Source organism: Schistocerca nitens, chromosome 3 (genome assembly GCF_023898315.1).
Source record: "Schistocerca nitens isolate TAMUIC-IGC-003100 chromosome 3, iqSchNite1.1, whole genome shotgun sequence".
Taxonomy (NCBI): domain Eukaryota; kingdom Metazoa; phylum Arthropoda; class Insecta; order Orthoptera; family Acrididae; genus Schistocerca; species Schistocerca nitens.
The window spans coordinates 406,905,445-406,928,723 of record NC_064616.1 but is presented as its reverse complement, the minus strand read 5'-3'; the positions used below and the strand labels follow the sequence as shown (position 1 = coordinate 406,928,723).

Below are 23,279 nucleotides of genomic sequence, written 5' to 3'. Positions count from 1 at the left end.
CTATGTGCCGACAGAGGCAGCCCGAACAGGAAGCTACGCGGTGCAGTGGTAATGCACTGGACTCGCAGTCGGTAGGAGTGGTGTTCAAATCTCCGTCAGGCACACAGCTATGGGTTTCCCGTGATTTATCTAAATCGCTTGATGCAGGTGCCAGAATGATACATTTCGAAAGGCCACGCCCGATTTCGTTTCCTTGTCCACTCAGAACATGCGCCGTGTATCTGATCAACTCGCCGTCAACAGGACGTTAACCGAAACCTTCCTTGCTTCCTAGAAAAGATAGAAGTGTGATCATTCAACCCCAACAACGAAATCGTCGTGCAGTAGACATAACATTTTAGAAGGCAAATCCTGCCAGAGATAATGCTGTTATAGATGGGCGCCAGCAGGGCCATCCTCATCTTACTACAATGATGCATGTAATGGTACACAATCCTCCAGTGTACATCTACATACATACTCTACAAACTACTGTACAGTGAGTGTTGGTTACTTCTTATCAATATTATCGATTTTGGTTCCCATTCCATTCGCGTACTGAATGAGGGGAAAAAAGTCTGCTATATGCCTCTGTACGCGCCCTAATTTCTGATCTTATTCTCACAATCCCTACGAGAGATACTCGATGGTGGCTGCAGAATGGTCGCACAATTTTCCTCACATAGACGTTCTTTAAATTTATCCTACGGAGTTTCGCGAAAATTGCGTTGTCGAAGTTGAATGAACATTTGTTACCCTTTCATATTGTTTGTAACCACCTGTTACGATCCTACGAGTGCGTCTCTAAGTTTGTTCAGTATCTGTTGTCATGCCTACTTGGTAAGGACTCCAAAGACTGCACAGTGTTCTAGAAATGGTCGTACTAGTTTCGTATGTGGTTTCGTTTACAGAAGCATTGCAGTTCCCCCAGAACCCTTCCAACAACTCTTATCTTCCCTTCGCCTTCCCTATTTCTGATTTCATATACATTCTTAGAAATACTCCCAAATACTTCTACGGTGCAACATTCTTAATAAGTGTGACACATTCCAGGGAGGAAACGGGCAAATGAGGACGCAAGAGGTCCTATTTCGTTACTTATCAGGCATGAAAGTAAGATGGTATTATTCTTAAATGTGCTAGTTCCATTCTGAGAATACTGGGTCGACAAGTGTATAAATCATTGTGTTTGTTTTATTGCACCATTCTGGCGTAACCCAGCATGAGAAAATGGGCAGTAGGTAGAAGAAAGGAAAGTCTCTCGATTGCACAACCGTGCACCAAAAAACTAGTTAGATACCGTGAAGGACGAGCAGAGATCGGCGTAGGGACACTGCTATACCAGAACTAGTGCGGATTGTTTCCCGTGGAATCGGCTTATTGCGGCCACTTGCCACCTTACATTTGGGTAATAGTCTCTAAAGTGAAGTGGTGAATGAATGAAGAGTAAGAAAAGCCCTTAATTGGTTGGCTCTGCGTCGGAAACTGGTAGTGCGGACTATCTCTTTCAAACTATAATCGTCCATAATATGAACACATCACAGATAAGAAAATATTACTTGTTACTGTATAAATGGACAGGTCTTTGTTCAAATGGCTCTATGCACTATGGGACTTAACATCTGAGGTCGTCAGTCTCCTAGAACTTAAAACTACTTAAACCTAACTAACATAAGGACATCACACACATCCATGCTAGAGGCAGAATTCGAACCTGCGACCCTACCAGCCGCGTGGTTCCGGACTGACGCGGCTAGAACCGATCGGCCACAGCGGCCGGCTCTGGACGAGTCTACCAAAATATTAATACCTTGCATCTACTCGGGAACGAATAGTGGCAGCACTGCGGAAAAATCGTGAATTCATATTTTGCACGAAGCTTTATATACTTTCAGAACAAATGAATTGGAGACAGCTGCTCTAGTAGGACAGGGCATCCTTATTACCGGGAGTGGAACAGTTCGCAGAGTCACGTGACTGTGACGTCATGTACTGTACTAGCCGTCAGCGTAACAGTCGATGACAGGATGAGCATGACGCGCAGCATCAGTACATTTGATCGCAGGGAGAAAGTAGATACCCGACTATAGAGCACTCCATTTCAGCTGTCGAGAGGCACTGGGCTTTCCATGTGCCATTGACAAGGGTACGCAGTTAGTACTTCGATTTCAGGACAGATCCACTGCCATCAATCAGTTCGGTGAATAATAAACGATCTTGCCAATTATCGGTCTAGATTTGTGGCCAGATTCAGTAGTTCCGAGCAGCTAGAACTCAATGTTGTTCATAACAGGCTGAAATGAAATGGACAGATGTAATTTCTGGAGTACCTCAAGGGCGTTTTACTCAGCCTTCACTGTTCACAACAAACAATGATGAGCTGAAAACGATGACCATCTGCTTAATAGCGTGATGGCCCACCTTTGAAAGACAGTACAGCAGCGATCCTACGTGGCACGGTTTAGAAAAGTCCTTGGTAGATTTCTCGAGGTATGTGCCACCAGATGTGTAGTCACAGGTCACGTATTTCACGTAAATCACGAACCAGTGAGTGGTTTGTGCGCACCGAGCTGGCACCGACGTCATCCTACATGTGTTCCATCGGGTTCAGATCAGGCGCATTTGGTGGTCAAGACAATGACACGAGTTCAATAACATGTTCTTCAAACCACTGTACAATGAATTCGGTCTTGCCACAAGGTCTATTATCCTGCTGGAAGATGCTATTGCCGTCGTGGAAGACATCAAGCATACTCTAATCAAGCATACTTAAATCTCTATGAACCTATTCCATATGCTGGTACCTTCGTTAACAGTCTGAAATTGGGCACCGTGTCAAATGCTTTCCGGAAATCTAGAAATATGGAATCTGCCTGTTGCCCTGTTCGCAGTATATCATATGAGAAATTGACAAGCTGAGTTTTGTACTAGTGATGCTTTCTGAAACCATGCTGATTCATGGACATAAGCTTCTCAGTCTCAAGAAAGTTTAATATAGTCGAACTGAGAATAAGTTCAAGGATTCTGCATCAAACCGATATGAGGGATATTGGTCTGTAATTTTGCAGGCCCGTTCTTCTCGCTTATAATCTACGAATAGGATAGAAATGGAGGAAAATTTTTCCGGCAAACAATGTACTCTAATCATATCTTGGTTTGCCGAGTACAGACTGGCGACCCCCCCCTCTCTCTCTCTCTCTCTCTCTCTCTCTCTCTCTCTCTGTGTGTGTGTGTGTGTGTGTGTGTGTGTGTGTGAAATACCAAATTACCCCATGATATGGAGTCCACGTGTGAAACCCATCTCGCTTTGATCGTCCACAAGACCGGGAAGGCAGTTACATACCGGAGCATAGGTTGATGTTGCGTTTCTTGACTTCTCGAAGGCGTTACATCCAGTTCCGCGCTGTCGTCTAATGAACAAAATACAGGCCTACGGAATATCAAACCGGTTCTGTGGTAGGACTGAGAGGTTCCTAGCAAGTACAACAAAGCATATCATTCTGAACGTCTCCAGACGTACAGACGTGAAAGTAACTTAGTCATTCCCCAAGGAAGTATTATAGGATTATTGTTTACAATATATACAGGGTGATTAAAAACCTGACGGCAAAGTATCAGGAATGGATTCCTCATATAAGAGCAAGAAAAAAGTCTAGTAAACACGGTCTCTAAAATACATACCTTAAGACCAATGACCACTTGTTAAGTAGAAGAGATGTGTTCCACAATAGCAAAGATCAAAAAGTGCTCATAGCTCTTAAGATACGCATTTTATGAGGAGTCCATTCCTGAAGTTTTGCCGTCGAGTTCTGAAGCATCCTGTACAAATAACCTAGTGGACAACGAGGGCATCTCCATGAGGCTATTTGTGGATGATTGTGTTGCTTATAGAGATATCTTAACGGCAGAAAATTGCAGCGAAATGCAGGAAGTCCTGCAGAAGCTGAATACTTCATGCAGGGATTGACAGTTGCGCGTAAATAGGCGGGAAGACCCGTTATACTAGGTGATTACAAGATTGTCGCACAGTCACGGTAAGCAGTCATGTCGATTAAATCGCCGGGGCAAATTAATGTGGAACAACCCCATAAAACTAATCGTAGGAAAGGATTATGCCAGATTTGATTCATAGGGTGAATCATCAGGATGTGTAGCCCACCCAAGAAGGAAGTAGCTTACAAAATCCTCGTACAGTCATTACTTGACTACTTCTTGTTAGCCTGGATTCTTAAGACAGGAGATAAAAAAAAGAGCAATGCATTACATCACAGCCGGTTCTAGGCGCTTCAGTCCGGAACCGCGCTGCTGCTGCTGTCGCAGGTTCGAATCCTGCCTCGAGCATGGATGTTTGTGATGTGCTTAGGTTAGTTAGGTTAGTTAGGTTTAAGTAATTCTAAGTCCAGGGGACTGATGACCTCAGATATTAAGTCCCATAGTGCTTAGAGGCAACTGAACCATTACATCACAGATCACAGAATGGTTTAATAAGCGAGGAAACGTAACGGAAGTGATAACTCAACTCTAATTGCAGACTCTAAGAAAGGCGTTGCACGTCACTGACTTGTTTACTGTTAAAATTCCGAGAAAGTACGCTCCTAAAAGATTGTCAATATATTGCTTCCTCCTACATATGTCTTGCGAAACGACTATGGAGATAAAATTAGTGTTTCGAGACCGCATGAAGGCTTACCAAAAATTATTCGTTCCGCGCACCATTTGCCACTGAAACAGAAAATGGGGTAGGACAGCATCTTGTGCTGCTTACGGAGTATAAATGTAGATGTAGAAACTGTTGGTCCCCATGTAATTGGTTGGATAAGTCTGTCCAAATAACGGAGGAGGGCACAGGCGTAACAATCGGCAATAGGACCGTACCCAGTAAAGTACGGTCGCGGCGAACCAACCGACGAGTTAAGGACTGCTTGACCTTTCAGTGGTCGCTCTACGGATGAACAGTGTTACTGTCACAATAGGCTTGTCGAGTACGAGTGAAACAGCATAAGAATGGTACAAAGAGTCCATTGAGGCGACTAATATGAATAGGTAGTGGCAGATAAAGGTAAGAACTACGTGCCAGCTCCTACGCCTTTTCCAAACCGATACTTGAGGCTGCTTCTGAAGTTCTACTTTCAAGAATATTAGCGTCGATAGGATTATTTTTAAAATGCAAGCATGGAATTTCTCGAAAGAAGAAGAGTTACACAGTTGAAACTTTCTCGCAAGATAGTAACTGTGTACCGGACTGGGATTCGAACCTGCGACCTTGCCTTTCACAAGTGTTGTTCTTACCGACTAAGCTATTCACGCGCGACTCACGAACCACTCTCACAGCTTCACCTCCGCCGATACTTCTCGCTCTTACATTCTGGATTCGATCACCTAGGTTGTGGCTGGGCTATTCCTCCAAAGTATCGTCTCTTCCAGGAGTGCTAGTCTCACAAAATATCCAAGAGTACTTCTGTGAATTTTGGAAAGTAGAAGTGAGGTGCTAGCAGAAGTGAAGCTATGTGGGCGGATCGGGAGTCGTGCGCGGATAGATCAGTTAGTAAGAGCATTGCCCTCGAACCGCATGGTGCCGGGTTCGAATTCCGGTATGGCACACAGTTTTAATCCGCTAAGAAGTTTTAAAACAGCTGGAACAGAGTGAAAGATAAAAGTTGCAATGTTGTAGTAATTTCGATTATTAATTGATAAGTTCTGGTTTATACCAGTTTTCATCATCGCTGATAAGGCTTCTCTCACATTGGATGAGAAAATTGTCTATATCGAAGGTCAGTATATAGTTGAAAATAGCCGCCTTGCTTCTCGATAGCTTCACGAAGTTCCAGATATGATAATTCTAGTGTGTTTGATTTGTTTCATGGCTCGTTAAAGTAGCGATAGTTAAACCACGCGAAACATGTCATTACATTCATATCTCCTCTGTGTCACCTCATTCCTCGGAAAGCAGATGTGGGAGCCTACTGGAGTTGCCGCAGTCTCGTAAGGCTCGTGGATAAAACTATGAAACAAAGCTCTCCCATTGTTTTTAGAGCTGTATTACAGGGTGTCACAGGAGGAATGCTCATTACACAGGGATATGATAGGAACGATCATTCAAAGCAAACAAGTCCAGTAAACAAGGGCTCTAAAATGCTTACCTTAAAAGCTACGAGCACATCATCACCATCTTCGGCACTGTGAAACACATTTCTTCTACTGAGCAAGTGCTCATAGCTCTTCAGGTATGCATTTTAGAGCACATACAGGGTGTTTCAAAAATGACCGGTATATTTGAAACGGCAATAAAAACTAAACGAGCAGCGATAGAAATACACCGTTTGTTGCAATATGCTTGGGACAACAGTACATTTTCAGGCAGACAAACTTTCGAAATTACAGTAGTTACAATTTTCAACAACAGATGGCGCTGCGGTCTGGGAAACTCTATAGTACGATATTTTCCACATATCCACCATGCGTAGCAATAATATGGCGTAGTAGCTGAATGAAATTACCCGAAACCTTTGACAACGTGTCTGGCGGAATGGCTTCACATGCAGATGAGATGTACTGCTTCAGCTGTTCAATTGTTTCTGGATTCTGGCGGTACACCAGGTCTTTCAAGCGTCCCCACAGAAAGAAGTCACAGGGGTTCATGTCTGGCGAATAGGGAGGCCAATCCACGCCGCCTCCTGTATGTTTCGGATAGCCCAAAGCAATCACACGATCATCGAAATATTCATTCAGGAAATTAAAGACGTCGGCCGTGCGATGTGGCTGGGCACCATCGTGCATAAACCACGAGGTGTTCGCAGTGTCGTCTAAGGCAGTTTGTACCGCCACAAATTCACGAAGAATGTTCAGATAGCGTGATGCAGTAATCGTTTCGGATCTGAAAAATGGGCCAATGATTCCTTTGGAAGACATGGCGGCCCAGACCAGTACTTTTTGAGGATGCAGGGACGATGGGACTGCAACATGGGGCTTTTCGGTTCCCCATATGCGCCAGTTCTGTTTATTGACGAAGCCGTCCAGGTAAACCAAATGCTGCCCACATGCATATCGCCGTCATCAATCCTGTGCACTATATCGTTAGCGAATGTCTCTCGTGCAGCAATGGTAGCGGCGCTGAGGGGTTGCCGCGTTTGAATTTTGTATGGATAGAGGTGTAAACTCTGGCGCATGAGACGATACGTGGACGTTGGCGTCATTTGGACCGCAGCTGCAACACGGCGAACGGAAACCCGAGGCCGCTGTTGGATCACCTGCTGCACTAGCTGCGCGTTGCCCTCTGTGGTTGCCGTACGCGGTCGCCCTACCTTCCCAGCACGTTTATCAGTCACGTTCCCAGTCCGTTGAAATTTTTCAAACAGATCCTTTATTGTATCGCTTTTCGGTCCTTTGGTTACATTAAACCTCCGTTGAAAACTTCGTCTTGTTGCAACAACACTGTGTTCTAGGCGGTGGAATTCCAACACCAGAAAAATCCTCTATTCTAAGGAATAAACCATGTTGTCTACAGCACACTTGCACGTTGTGAACAGCACACGCTTACAGCAGAAAGACGACGTACAGAATGGCGCACCCACAGATGGCGTTGTCTTCTATATCTTTCACATCACTTGCAGCGCCATCTGTTGTTGAAAATTGTAACTACTGTAATTTCGAAAGTTTGTCCGCCTGAAAATGTACTGTTGTCCCAAGCATATTGCAACAAACAGTGTATTTCTATCGCTGCTCGTTTAGTTTTTATTGCCGTTTCAAATATACCGGTCATTTTTGAAACACCCTGTATTTACCAGACTTCTTTGCACCAATGATCATTCCTGTGATATCCCTGAATGTTGACCATTTCTCCTGGGTCACCCAGCGTACGTGTTCGAATAAAAATCGCGTCAACACCAGCTTTCTTTTATTTAAAACTATAGGGTAATCCATTGCTTATTTCGAGTGTGCCTTGAAGACGCAAATTTATTGTAGGACCGGGATTCGAAACTTAACTATTTAGGCCATACGAGTACGCTTCCAGGACCGATCCAAGCATTCACTGCCACTTAAGATTTGTTCTTGTTTTTCCGAACAAATAGACAGCTGTTCCTCTTCCAGAAATAGCACTACCAGGTGATGCGGTGTGATGGAAAACAGTGGAGTACGTTGACATCGTGATGCACATTAACTGAAGTAAATTCACTAAAGTGGCATTTAAATGTCACACATGTTCGCACTGTTTCCGAGCGCTACTAGCAGTGCTTCGCCCAAGGAGTATGTGGAAATAGCGCCACTGGTAGGAACGGTGCACGAAGGGTGTGTGGAAATTTGTTGGAGTGACGTTTTTAGAATAGTCTGAGATCTAGGTTCTAATCTCGGACTAACATAAAATTTTATTAATTACAACATTATTATTACACTGCAGGCTCAGCGTTTCAGAACAAATTTCGCTGCTATCATTACATTCATTACATTTCGTCCCCACTGATTCCATATATCTCATGTCAGTGCATTTAATTAATCTTGTTCGTTGTTAGCTGATACTTTGCATACGCTACACTTACGTATGTGTGGCTATATATGTGTAACAAAGCGCTTCTTTCCCTTTTGGAATACCGTAGGTAGACTCCTAGTACCAGACAGTATGACTCCAAATCTTCGTTCTTTATTTCGTAACCTTTCCAAGGGTGACATGATTTCTATATAGTGTATGCGTACCTCCTGCATGTACCAGTGACTTTCATGGATTCTGAAGCTATTTTTGCGTGTACCTTAAGTTTTCAATTGCTTAAGACTCCTAGAGTAATTACGTCATTACGCGTTTTGATGCAAAAATTTTAATACATTGTGGTGGGCGTACTGTAAGACCTTCGGTACACACACCATCAGATTATTTGACTTGTCGCTCTAACGAAGTAGGCGAGTGTCAGCAATATGTCTCGTGGTCTTACCGTGACGTGTTTATCGTCTGCCGTTAGGTCAGACGATAGAAATGCCGCTTGCACGCTTAGAGTAGCAGATTGACGGTGACCAACTTTAAACAGAACTTGATTAATTTTCACACACATTTATTAAAATAATAAAAAAGGATAGACATTACGTAACTTGATTCTGGATGCTGTTTACAATTGACAATCTGAAGTTCCTTTGGTCTTGGTACGTTAATCTTATTCTCACATATCTCTGATACTTGACAAAGTGTCTATTCATTTCTCTTCATGGCTATGTACAGGAATATGATAATCTTATTAGGTGCAGACTTAAACTTGACTATAGACTGGTACAGACTAATGTAGACAGGTACAGACACGTGCAGATAAATGCAGACTCGTACAGGCTAATGGAGACTGACTAATCGGAGGTCTGTACACTCGTTATAATACCTCTCGCGTTCATGTATCACTGCGCGAGTGTGATCCGCGAAGAGAAAAGGTTCTACGTTAGCAGCAATCTCATTGGCTGCGTTACATATTAATACGCGGATCGGCGGAAGCAGAATTTGGTCCGTCTCTAAGACAGCGCCGTCTCGTAGTGCGGAGACGGACGAGCGCTGCGCCTGTGCTGTTGTTCTTAGCGGGGCGCGCTCTAGTGGGAAAGTTGTGTACACGCTGACTACGCGGAACTATTTACACAACACACATGATTTTGTATTTCTGTGTGTCTTGGGTATTGTTTCACTCGAGAATGAGCCGCAACTTGAAACTGATCGCAGCATTAACGTAAATGAAGTTTGAGAATTGCAGAAGGTTGTCCTGGAGCTAACAGGAGCATACCCGTCGCACAAAATTATCTGCATTGTTAGAGAATCTGAAACGACATCTTCCAGTCACATTAACATCACCACCGCCTATGCTTGACGTCAGCGTGCAATAACCAATCACGGACAGCAAATGGCAGCATTAGCAATGAATGATATGTAAAGAGTGTTGTTGGGGGGAGGGGGAGAGAAGGGGGAGACGAGGAAAATCAGTGCAGTTTTTGTCGTAGTGAGGGAACGGAGCCATTTATGTCACAGCCAAAAGGGCATTATCATCAGCTGTCGGGTCAAGGGTGGAGGCATTTCCGAATCGACTAAGTTTGTAAGCTGTTTCTGTGCCAGCATGGTTAAAGTATACCGTGCATAGCAAAATGGCGCCATCCAAAACCGACCCCAAGGCAACTGTGGTGCCCCACAGGCCATTGAATACGAGGGTGAATAACGGCTGGGAAGATGTGTATGGGCGAACAGACGTGCCACTGTTGGGCAACGGACCACCCAGTTGAAGCAAAGGGCTACCAGCAGTTTCTTCTCAACGACCGTTTAGCGAACATTTCTGCATATGGGTCTCCGCAGCAGGCGCTCGGTTCATGCATCCATGCTAACTGCTGCTCATCGGCGACGATGGCTGGAATTTGCACGCCAGTACCGCCAATGGACGTCCACTGAGTGGTGACAGGTGACCTTTTGAGATCAATCACTTTTCATGCTCAACTGGACAGACGGCCGTTGGTGTGTACGACGTGACATGTATGAAAACAAACACCCAGCAAAAATTTTCAGGAAGTTTCAGACCGGAGGAGGGAGCTTTATGGTCTTGGGAATGTTTCCGTAGCATTCTCGTGACGATTAAGTCATTCTGGAAGGCACAATGGATCAACGCAAATATGCATCTATCCTTGGGGACCGCGTCCTCTCGTACATGAGATTTGCTTTTCCTCGGTACGATAGCATCAACCAGTAGGACAATACAACGTGTCACAAAACTCGCAATATACATGCGCTGTTCAGAGAGCAACAGGATGAGTTTATCCTACTCCCTTTGCCACCAACTCGCCTGTGTTTATATCCAGTCGAGAATCTGAGAGATCACCTCGATCGGGCTCTAGGCGCCGTGGATCCTTAACCGAGAAACCGAGTGCAGCTGGCCACGGCATGGCTCCACGTTCCTGTCGATACCTTTCAGAATCTCATTGACACTCTTTCTGCACGTCTCGCAGCAGTCCGCGCTGCAAAAGGTTGTTATTCAGGCTTTCGGCAGTGACAGAAAACATTCCTAGGACTGGCCAGGGAACGAACCCCAGACCTTCGGATTCATAGTCTGGAGAGGAGCCGCTTAAGGAAAAATAATACCCTCGGTTTCGTAGTTCTGCAGAAGTTTGCAAATGACCACACAGACGACTAGCGCATATTAGTGCAGTACCTTATTGTCTCGCAGGTATGTACAGCGTTGCATTTTCTTTCTTCGGTGTAAGTCCGATGTAACGTTATTTTCACAGATATTTTGATATGCTTGCTTTTGTGACGGCTCCCAAACCCAAGGTCCTCGGCGGTACTTTTGGGGGACACCACCACAAATTGTGGAGTAGTGGGTAGTGACCAGGATGTAGCTATGTCTGTTGGCCGAAAAATAATTGACAAGAATTGCGCCAGCTAGAATGAACGGATAGCTTATCTTTATTTCTGACGAAATGTGCACCAGCAATACAAGTCCAAGTAATATCCAAGAGTAATCCGGGTACTGAGCCTAGTCGAATACAATAGTAAATATCACACTGCAATGGCTCCGCTATAAACTCCATGAAAGGCTAGCAATAGACAATCGACAATAGACTGTCTATCTCTGTTTTTTTAATTGTGATTTCATTCCCCTGCCCCATATGGGCAGGTGAGGGCTGTCAGCGGCACAATCCGCCGCTCTTCAGCCGAGTGACACAACAACTAAAACAAGAATAAAATGATACATACATAAGGAGATAAAAAAGGGGAACATAAAACAGAGTAAGGGGAGAAAATGGAGGTAAAAATACACTGACATGTAGACGTTCATGGGGGACAGTTAAAGTCACCAGAAAGTTAAAAAACACAGTTGGCGGGTCTTAAAACACAGAGAAGACACTGAATGCGAATGCACAGGTTAAAAGTTGGCCACAGTATTAAAAACACTCCGAAACAACACAATTAAAACCCACTTGGAGCACACACGACGAAGAATAAAACTACCAGGTGGGACCTGCCGAGGGAAAGGTCAGAGAGGATGGAAAAGGAGGGGAGAGCATGGGGCAGCTGGGGAAGCGGCGGGATAAAGAGAGGAGGGGCAACCGTGGGTTCACGAAGAGGCAGGAGACACGTGGGGCGGGAGAGGGAAAGGGAAGACAGGGCAGGAGGGAGCGCAGAGACACTGAAAGGAGGCGCAAGAGATGGACGGGGAGTAGGAGGGAAAAGCCGCTCAGAATGAGGGAGGGGAGGAGAGGGAGCCCTGAGGAGGAGGCAGGAAGAGGGGGTTCGAGTTGGTAGGAAGGGTAGATGTCAGGGCGAAGCTCATCATCCGGGAGGGGTAGACGGTAGAAGTTGTGTTGGGAAAGGAGATGGAGGGTGTGGAGATGGAGAGAGGGAGGGACACAACGGTAAAGGCGCGGCATCTGGTTGGGGGTGGAGAGGAAGGGAGAGACCAGGGGGTGAGGGGGATCAAGGCGGCGGATAATATATAGTGTGCGGACGTGTTCAAGGAAAAAGAGAAGGTGGGGGAAGGGGATGAGGTCGTAGAGGATGCGCGTGGGGGACGGAAGGCGGATGCGGAAGGCGAGGCGGAGTGCATGGCGTTCAAGGATTTGGAGGGCTTTATAGAACCGGGGAGGGGTGGAAATCCAAGCGACGCTGGCATAACAAAGGATGAGGCGGATCATGGATTTGTAGGTATGAAGGATGGTGGAAGGATGCAGACCCCGCGTCCGGCCAGGATGGTGGAAGGATGCAGACCCCACGTCCGGCCGGACAGGAGTTTCAGGAGGCGGAGGCGGTTGTGAGCTTTGTTTTGGATGGTAAGGAGATGGGGAGTCCAGGTGAGGTGGCGGTCGAGTGTGAGGCTAAGGTATTTGAGGGTAGGAGTGAGGTGGATAGGACGGCCATAAATGGTGAGGTAGAAATCATGGAGGCTGAAGGAGCGGGTGGTGCGGCCTATGATGATCGCCCGTCTCGGGGCCAGCGTTCCTCCTTATATGCAAAAGGCAGAGGGCGGTGCGGACCCGAGGTCAGCCATGGCGCGACCTCTTCCGTCGGCGGTGGACGCCGACGGCCGCGACAGGAACTGTGGCCAGCGATGTCACGGTCAGGGCGCGCGTGCGCGAGTTGTTTGTTTGTTTGGTTGGTTGGTTGGTTGGGTCCGTGGATACAACACTTGCTTTTTCGTGTATAGTTTGTGGAGAGGAGTCCAGTTTCATGGCTATGTTGTGCGCACGTAAGGACTATATATCGCCCTAGTTCTAAATCAGCCAACCAGATATGTTACATAGCGTGTGCACTGTGTTTAGCCCTTTTTCGGTCGCAAGCTCCCGTGTTGTCGGTTTGCGCTGCGCCAAAAGTTGTATGTACCGAAGTAATTAACGATAGTGTCGTCTTTGTAATGAGGAAGTTTGATCATTTAGCGGCTGCCTCTCATAACAGCATATGGGGACAGGCACTGCAAATTATAGCTTCCAGAAACCGTGGTCGGAGCGAGGAGGGTGCCAGAAGCTAGACGGAAGCTTCACTAAGAGGCGAGGCGGGGAGAGAGAGGCCTGTATCGACCCACTCTGCCAGAAATTGCGATGAAGCGGGCCAGGCATTCGGGGGCAAATCAGCATTTCCTACCAGCGCCACAGGTGGACGGGGACACGGCCGCGACACAACAGAAGACACTCAAATCCTTCGGTCATGTTAGGCCTGAATCGGTTTTACGAGCGCCAGTTGCTTAACACGAGTAGTGTCTATTCTGATTTAGTCAGAGCGGTGACGTAAGGTTGTGGGTACCTACATATCTTTTTTTAAGGAAAAAAGTGAGAGAGTTGCGTATGTATGTCGTTAGGAAGAGGAAGACAAGGAAGTAGATATGGGACTTAACATCTATGGTCATCAGTCCCCTAGAACTTAGAACTACTTAAACCTAACTAACCTAAGGACATCACACAACACCCATTCATCACGAGGCAGAGAAAATCCCTGACCCCGCCGGGAATCGAACCCCGGAACCCGGGCGCGGGTCAAGAAGAGAATTTGAAATACTGTACTGGGGGAAAGCGTCGTGGAAAGTGTATTTTGGCGAAAAATGTGAACAGATCGCTGCAGGGACGTTTTTGTTCCCCGTCGGGGTGGAAACTTCGTCGGACTAAAAAGTTTCTGAATAAATAAAATAGCCTATGTTAACTTAGAAATGAGGCTGGCTGAACTTTTTGCCTATCCTATTCCTACTTCACGTAAGAGTAGGTTCGAAGAGGAGGGAAAGTGGTTCACGTTTCTTATGTCCTACACGACAGTCTTGGTGCGATAGATAACCTAAGGTATGTTCTAAGACAAACAGGATAGGCTTTGACACTGTGAGTCGTTGCTAGCTGATATATCTGCAATAATTTATACGCTGCTAGTGCCACATTAGTCTCGGACAGACGGCGAGTGAAAGTACAGCTGACGCCTATCCTATGAGAATTTTGCTGCCTCGCGGGACGCCCTTCCGTAGTGAAGCGATCGCGTTCTACGATAAAGGGGCGAGTGTAAAATCTGTACTGCATTATGCGGACTTTATAACAATAAATGAAATGAAATGATGTTGGTGGCCCTCAACTACGTTCCCTCCAACTCAGAGTTGCAATATTAAAAGTTCTGTCTGGTTTCGTTGTCTAGGGGCTGGGATACGTAGTTGCCGCATTACAGGCCAAATACTGCTGAGTCTACAGTATACGATAAGAATACACACCTGAATCGAATAGTCGAAGGTTTCTGTCACTCGGCTATTGCGAATTATGAAAGTAACATATAAATTTATAAATGAAAGGTTGAAATTAAATAAGATCTGCAGGTACTATCTTAACGGCTTTAAATGATGAGTACGGTAGTAGAAGTACTTCTGAGAATGCAGTATATTTCTGCGAGACACTTATTGGTGTCGATGGTCCAGAAATTAAATAAAATATAAGTTGAATAACTGGGAGACAATAGATTCCTACAGCACGTAATTAGTTATGAACAACAACACAGCTCGCGAGATATTCACTTCTAAACGAGCACTACGTCTTCACTGTAGAAGCCACGGAAATCTCACAAGTGCACAAGTCGGCACTCCAAAGTATTTCTATCTGCCGCGACCACGCGCATACCGCTCCCCACTCTCCAAGTGTCTCTCGCGACCGTGCGTCCACCCCGCCGTCGCGTCCCGCACCTCCCGTGTCGTCTCCTGTGCGACTGGCCCCGTACTGTCCAGCACTCTTCACCCGAACTCGCTTCCATCCAGTCTCCCCATTCACGAGCGCTGTGACTGGCTAGAGCGCTCGCACCATATCTTCATGCCAACGCGCCCACACAAACATAATGAAACACATTCGAAGTACTTGGTTTACATTTAAATAACTTGAAATTATGTAAATATTCCTATGGCTCGACCATAAACACGCTCTAACACACATTATTAGATACATAAACAAATTAAATAAACATATATCAAAGGAATAGAACAAAAGGTAGGCCAGTAGCCTAATGTCTCTGTGCTTTCTATAACACACTAAATATTTAACCAATTTCTTCATGAATAGTATATATCGGATATAAACAAAGACATAGATGAATAAATATATTTATAAGCAGGCTGCTACCGTTTTTTTCGTGTAACTTGGAGTACTTATGGCCTGACGCGATCGATAGTAACAGGCCACTTTGACCTCCAATAACTTATGTATTATTCAAGTTACATGCCTGTAATTCATACCAATTTAGGTTTACACTATTAGCTTTCTAAAGACACAACGATTGACAAAATCGGATGAAGCGTTTATATTTTGGAATTTCGTTGCTGGGTGTTACTTGTATAATTTACCGTAACATACTAAACTTCAAACTAATAAAGATATTGAAAATCTGATTACACCATCAGAATCGTCGTGCAAATAGTAGTAATGTACATGTTTCTTTTTGAGGTATCATGATTCATCTGGCTCCTATTAAATTCTATACGAACTGTGAAATGTCTGCCATTAAGGTTTCACAAAGTCCGCCATCTTTGGCCCTCCCAGCGCACAGCGTCACTAAGGAATTGCCAGCCACGTGGTCGATGGACGACGCGCTGGGGCTACCCCTGTCGTCCGGCTAAGGTTCCGCACCACGCGTTTGCTGTCGGGCCCCGGCTGGCCGAGCGGCCCTTGCGGCCACTGCTTCCTCCGAACTTATATCAGGGTGCGGCGACTCGCCTGTTACCTCACAATTATCGTCACTGGAAGACTAAGTAGGTTGAAAAAAAAAGGGGGGGGGGGGGGGGAGAGCACTGGCATAGACGAACTTCTTAATACAAACGGGTTGTTCTGAAAAACGTACACACAACAAGCAGTGTGTGTTTAATAAGAAGGACGTGACCCAGTTATTAGCTAATAACGTAACGGTTCTGTGTTGCAGGAAGGAATTGGCGCTGACTACTGCCTGGCATGAGGCAATTGTGTCGGCGACTATTGCAGCAGCCTGGATGTTTGCCTTGATGGGAGGCTGGCTGACTGGTAAGTACAGAGCAACTCATTATCCAGGGGTTGGACAAAATAATATCGACTCACATGTAATGACAGTAGTTCAATAAAGCTTGTCGTATACTCCCACCCTGTAGTATTGAAGCGTACCACCTAGTCGATGAATGTGTGCACGTAAGTCTCTTGCTAGCAGTGACAGTCGTGTCAGAACTTCATTAGGGCTGATTCTTCAGATATACAAAGAGGCATGGTTGTTGGAGACGGTCTTGCGCACTGGCGTGGTGATACGACATTGAACTCGCATTCGGGAGGACCATCGTGAGATTACGTTTCCCTCAATTTCGCAAAATGGCTTAAGGCAACTGCCTTAAAAAAAAACTCTGAGCACTATGGGACCTAATGTCAGAGGTCATCAGTCCCCTAGAACTTACAGCTACTTAAACCTAACTAACCTAAGGACATCACACACACCCATGCCCGAGGCAGGATTCGAACCTGCGACCGTAGCGGTCGCGCGGTTCCAGACTGTGGCGCCTAGAACCGCTCGGCCACTCCTGCCGGCCTTAAAAGAGCACCTATGAAAGTTAGCTACAGAGACCTAAAGACGAAGCTGAATGATAGACGCAGGAAGACTGTGAAGTGAATTATGGCCAGAAAATACAAGACAGTAACATGAGACGAACACACATGTACGGGAAGTTTATGAAGAACTATTCGGAGGAACTGCATGTGGAAACATTCACGATAGAGCGGCTATTTAAAAATGTATATATGTGGTATCTGTTCTTTCGCACATGGCAAGGGCACATCATCAGTAGTGTGGATAGGTTGGAAATTTGGTTCGATCAGAAATCGTGTCAGGATAGCCGAGGCGGTCACGGCAACCGTTCACCAGAAACGGAAAAAATCCGGGTTAGAGTCCCGGTCCGGCACAAATTTTCAACTTTCCCCATTGATTCAACTAAATTCCCACTAGCAGCCAATGTCGTTACTCCAGAACAGTTGATTACACCATGCAGTACCTCTGGTAGCACGAATCGTCGATCACATTATTCCAGACAAATGGAGAACAATGTTTACTTTCCCAGTGCTGGGTTCAGTGATGTTGTGGGCTGCTATGTCTAGTCCACTTGTTGTCCTGTATGGGCGGTTACGCATGTAGCCCGGGTGACGGTCTTCATCCAATGGTGCAAACTGTGTTTCAAAGTGAACGATCTATGTGCTAAGACTATTCTGCTAACAGTGCTGGAATTGTGAGAGAATGGTTCAAATGGCTCTGAGCACTATGGGACTCAACTGCTGTGGTCATTAGTCCCCAAGAACTTAGAACTACTTAAACCTAACTAACCTAAGGACATCACACACATCCATGCCCGAGGCAGGATTCGAACCTGCGACCGTAGCAGTCGCACGGTTCCGGACTGCGCGCCTAGAACCGCGAGACCACCGCGGCCGGCTAATTGTGAGAGACACGCATGATGAATATGATGGAGGTCCTCCCACTTTCTAGATCCGAATATGATTGAGCCTCTGTAGGTTATATCGGAGGACACGTTGCACAGTCGATTTCGTCCTCCAAGGACATATTCGAAAATGGCACCCACTTTGCACGAGAAGTATCTATTCCTCTGAATGTTCAGAGTTTTACGCATTATCCATTCTACGACATATACAATCTGTTGTTCATGCCAAAGGAGACCAGCAGCATACTAATCAATCTTTATCTCTTCCATAGGTGTACTTACTACGTCCAATCCCTGTATCTGTGCAATGAACAGTAAGAGAGCTGTACCACGTGCACTTTCCTGCCAGCATATTCTTTCAATCTGAAAGATGTCAACCTCCTTGTGAGCAGCACGAGATTTTTAAATAGAACTGATTCACTTATTTAGCTTTGTCTTTGTGCTTCCAAAGTTTAATTTTTAAATTCTCGTGTGTTTGTGCATACATGACGCATGGACTCAACTATATGTGTAACATAGATTTACACCGTCCTTAGCGCTGTTGTCGACAAATTTAGTATGAATAGGAACTGAGAATGCTGTGTTCAGATGAGTGCTTAATTGGAGTCCCTTAGTTCACAGCTCCAAGCAGTGTTGCTTCAGACATGCAGCTTGATGCTGTTCCCCGTGGGTATTATTGCGGAGGGGGGGGGGGCTGGATGGTGGTATCCGAAGGACGCCCACCACCACGTTTTTTAACGTCTCCCGACGGTTCTCTGCTTTGTTCAGCCCAGTTACTGCCCGCGCTGGATTTGTCTCTCTACCTGTGGTCAAGCGAGAGGTCGAGCCAAAGGTGTAACAGGCAACGAAAGACTTCTAAGGAAACCTACCTGAGAAACAGATTTCAGGCGCTGCCTGTGGCTGATAATGACCCTGAGACAACTGTAGACGTTTGCCCTATCAGGGAATGGCTCTCAGCCTGCAAGAAATTGGTACGGTGTATACAAATGGTGAGATTTTCGCTGTTCGAGAGTTCCAATGGTAGGTGCTTGATGGAGCCCCTTAGGGGTATGAGTGCCAAGGAGGGAAATAAATCCAGTGTACATTCTATGTGTATCCCAGGTATGGAACAGGTCCTTCTGGATGCCATGACGAGCATAGGTCGCAACCAGTTGCTGTTGACGGCTCATATTTATTGGTACAAACGATACGTACCGCTTCGGATCGAAAGAGATTCTGTCTGATTTTCGGCGGCTAACTGAAGCGGTGAAAACAGCCAGTCTTGCTTCGAAGATGAAGGCGAACCTCACTATCTGCAGCATAGTTGACATGATCGATTGTGGAAATTTGCTACAGAGCTAAGTGGGGGATCTGAATCAGTGGTACAGACGATTCTAAGAGTGTGTGGGCTGCAAATTTCTTGACTTGATTCACAGGATGAGAGACGTCGGTATCCGCTTAATGCATTAATAGAACAAGAGTCCACTGGGGGTTGGAGAGGGGAGGGGGGGGGGTCTCCGGAACTTCAAACAGGGATACGGTGTCAGTGGGAGCAAGTCAAAAACAGGATGGGAGTAGACCTAGAAAACATCAGCATTATAGCTGTAAATTGTTGTAGCTGTGTTGTCAAAAAATCGTAGATCCAAGCTCTCGTAGAAAGCACTGTAACAGAAATCGCCATAGGTAGTGAAAGCTGGCTAAAGCCGGAGATAAGAAGAGATGAACTTCCTACGAACGATGTAACGGCGTCCAGAAATGATTATCTAAATTCAGCGGGTGATGGCGTGTTCATTACCGTTATTAGTAGTTTATCATGTAGTGAAATTGAAGTAGAAAGTTGCTGTGAGCTAGCACTGGTGGAAGTTATACTTGAAAACCGAAACGACTCAGTTTTTAATATGTTCAAGGAAAATTTTAGTCTTATTTTCAAAACGTGCGTGACTCGTACAGTTATAGTTGGCAGAGACTTCTAACCACCCTCGATATGTTGGTAAAAATACAAATTTAATTCGGTGGTAGGCGTAAAACTTCATCTGAAACTGTACCAAATGTTTTCTCCTAAAATTGTTTTGAGTTCAGGAACCAACATGAAGTTCAAATGGTTGCGATAATATATTAGTACTCATACCATCCAACAGTCCTAAGCAAATACAAATCGTCAAGATGGATAAGGGAATTAGTTACCATAATGTCGCTGTAGCGAGATTGAATACCGGAACATTCAAACCTGCCAAAAAAAATCTGTTTAGAAAAGCTGACAAAAATTCGCTTGACGGCTTCCTAAGTCAGTGCCTGGCGGTGTGGCCGAGCGGTTCTAGGCGCTTCAGTCTGGAACCGCGCGACCGCTACGGTCGCAGGCCCGAGTCCTGCCTCGGGCATGGATATGTGTGATGTCCTTAGGTTAGTTAGCCTTAAGTAGTTCTAAATTCTAGAGGACTGATGACCTCAGATGTAAAGTCCCATAGTGCTCAGAGCCATTTGAACCTAAGTCAGTCTCCATACCTTCCACAATAACAAGCAAGCATCGATTAAATGTGATTAAAATCAGATAAACTGCGTTGATGGCTATTGAAGATTTATACCTCACGAATTAATAGGAGACGGAACAGATTCCCTATGGTACACGAAACTCATCAGGATACAGTTGCAGAAGTAACGAAAAAAGCATGTCAGATTTAATAGAACGCAGGATCTACCAGATTCGCGATGGTTAACAGATGCTCCAAACGTGGTGCTGAATTAAATGCTAGATAATTTTAGTAGTTCCCAGTAGTAGCAGCAAGACACAATCAATACCTTCACTGCGCGATAACAGTGGTGGTGTTACCAACCATTGCGCCATTATAACGGTGTTACTAAACATGATTTTCCGTCAATGTCTCTCCAAAGATGTTGATGATGATTATGTTGATGATGATTATGATGATGATGATTATGATGATGATGATGATGATGATGTAAATACTGCAGAATTCTAATCACAGCCAGCTGCCAACATGAGAAATTTAGAATCGTGTCTCTCTTCCATAGCGAAGAAATTTGTCACTTAATAAACGAGTCTCCCGGTCCAGATTGTATACCAATTAGGTTTCTTAGAGTATGCTGATGACTTTTCCCCGTTTCGGCAGTAATATACAATACCTGTCTAATAGCTGGAGAGTTGCACAGGTCACACCAACACACCAGAATTTAAATGGAATAAATCTGCTAATTTGTAGACTCATATCGAAGTAACAGATTTTTATCGGGATTTTGGGTACATACACGTTGTTCCAAAATTGTCATATCACGAAGAAAATTACCTATTGACATGAAACCATCACGTATTCTGCAAATATCGTCCGTGTGAAAAACAACTGGCTGTCTGTTCACAAGAAGTAATGAGTGCTATTGGTAGGACATCTCAAGCTGATACCATATTCATAGATTTTCAATCAGCTTTTTGACTCCATTCCTCGCAAGCGGTTAACAATCAAACTACGTGCCTGTGGAGTATCGTCTCAATTGTGCGACTGGATTCGTAATTTCCTGTCAGAGACGCCACACGGCATAATAATAGACGAGAGGTCATCTAGTGAAACTGAAGATACAGCTGGGATTTCCCAAGGTCTGAGGCCCTGTGCTTTTCTTAATATACATGAACGATTTAGGAGACATGTCATCACCTCTCTCAGATATTATCTTTTTGCGTCGTTTAAAGTAATCAGAACATTAAAATGATTTAGACAAGATATCTGTATGGTACGGAAAGTGGCAATTGACCCTGAACAAAAAGGTATAAGGTCATCCACGTACATACATACTCTAAGGGCTAATGCGTTGTCGATGCAACCACTATCCTGTCATTGGCTGTTCGTTTCAGTTCCATGTAATTGTCATATCCTCTTCTCGATATCTTTCAAATAGTTCTGTCTAGGCCGTCCACTTTTTTTCCCAGCACTTTCCCTTCAAGAATGATGATGAATAAGGTAGTGTCTCTGACGACATGTCTAGTATATCTTATTTTTCTCTTTTCCTTTACCAATCTTCTCTCTTCGTTGATTACCCTCAAGACTTCCAGTTCCGCCGTATCCGAATTTCAGCAGCTTTAAGTAGATTGCTTTCCAGTTTGCCCAGAATCCAACTTTCACTTTCATAGGGAAGTGTACTCCATACAAATGATTTTACAAAGGATTTTCTGACGTCTGTATTCATGTTTTTGAAGAAAAAATATTGCTCATAATCATTAACGCCTGTTTTGCCAATGCAATCCTTCACTTCCATTAATCATCTTTTGTCATCTGTGATTATACTACCGCGATAACAAAAATGTTTCTTCTGATCAATTCTGACTTCAAGTTTTATATTGGATTTAATTCTTCCATGATACAAAAAAGAATCCGTTAAATTTCCGTTACACGATAGACAACACTAATTTAAAGGTTGTCAATTCAACTGACAAGGGAACCTCCCCATCGCACCCCCCTCTGATTTAGTTATAAATTGACACAGTGGATAGGCCTTGAAAAACTAAACACAGATCAATCGAGAAAACCGGAAGAAGTTGTGTGGAACTATGAAAAAATAAGCAAAATATACAAACTGAGTAGTCCATGTGCAAGATAGGCACGAACAACTGAACTGTGGAGAAATAGAACCAAGAACTTCATTTTGGCGGGTTGTAGACGCATGGCTGAAAACATGCCGAAGTCCGGGTCTGGCCGTGAGTCGTGCACGGAAATGGTGAAGCGATCGCTCGCGATAGGCCGGAAATCCGGGTTCGAGTCCCTGTCCGGCACAAATTTTCATTGTCTCCATTCCATTCTACAGCTGATGGTAGTCCATATTCACTATTTCAATACTTTTAATGTATTTCATAAAGGCTGTAGTCGACGCAGTGCCTATTCCTGCGGCAGGACACTCAGAAGGTACAACAAATATGCTAAAGAGACTGCCTACAGTATGCTCGTGTGTTCTCTTCTCGAGTTTTCCTGCGCGCTACGAGATTTACCAAACAGGATTCACGGAGGACATCAAGAAAATTCATGGAAGGGCATTTCGGTTTATGTTATCCTGAAAAAGAACATTGTGCCACGGATATGCAAGCTAGTTGGGGTGGCAATCATTGAAACAGAAGCATTTTTCGTTGCGACGGGGTCTTCTCACGAAATTTCAGTCATCATCTTATTCCACCGAATAACAAAATACTGTGTCGTTTCTCATCTACATAGGAGGAAATGCCCATCGTTATAAAATCAGTAGAATCATGGCTCACACGGAAAAAATTGGACGTTAATATTTTCCACGTGCTATTCGATAATGGAAGAAAGGAGAAATAGTCTGAAATTGTTTCTGTGAATCCTGTGCCAAACAAGTATGTACGAATTGCAAAGTAATCACTTAGATGTAGATGTAGAATCGGATTATGTATTTATATTTTCTAATTATTCTGTG

General features: G+C 44.8%; 1 protein-coding gene across 2 annotated transcripts in view; it reads left to right on the top strand.

Moving 5' to 3' along the window:
• LOC126248346 (proton myo-inositol cotransporter-like) overlaps positions 1–23,279 on the top strand; it is a 544,708-nt gene that overhangs the window by 160,684 nt on the left and 360,745 nt on the right. For both annotated transcript variants that reach the window (XR_007545464.1, XM_049949254.1), the window contains exon 2: positions 16,340–16,437. Coding sequence is in view for 1 of the 2 variants with exons in the window: in XM_049949254.1 (XP_049805211.1) it covers positions 16,340–16,437 (98 nt within the window). In the remaining variant the exon portion in view is untranslated. The remainder of the gene's footprint in view (positions 1–16,339; positions 16,438–23,279) is intronic.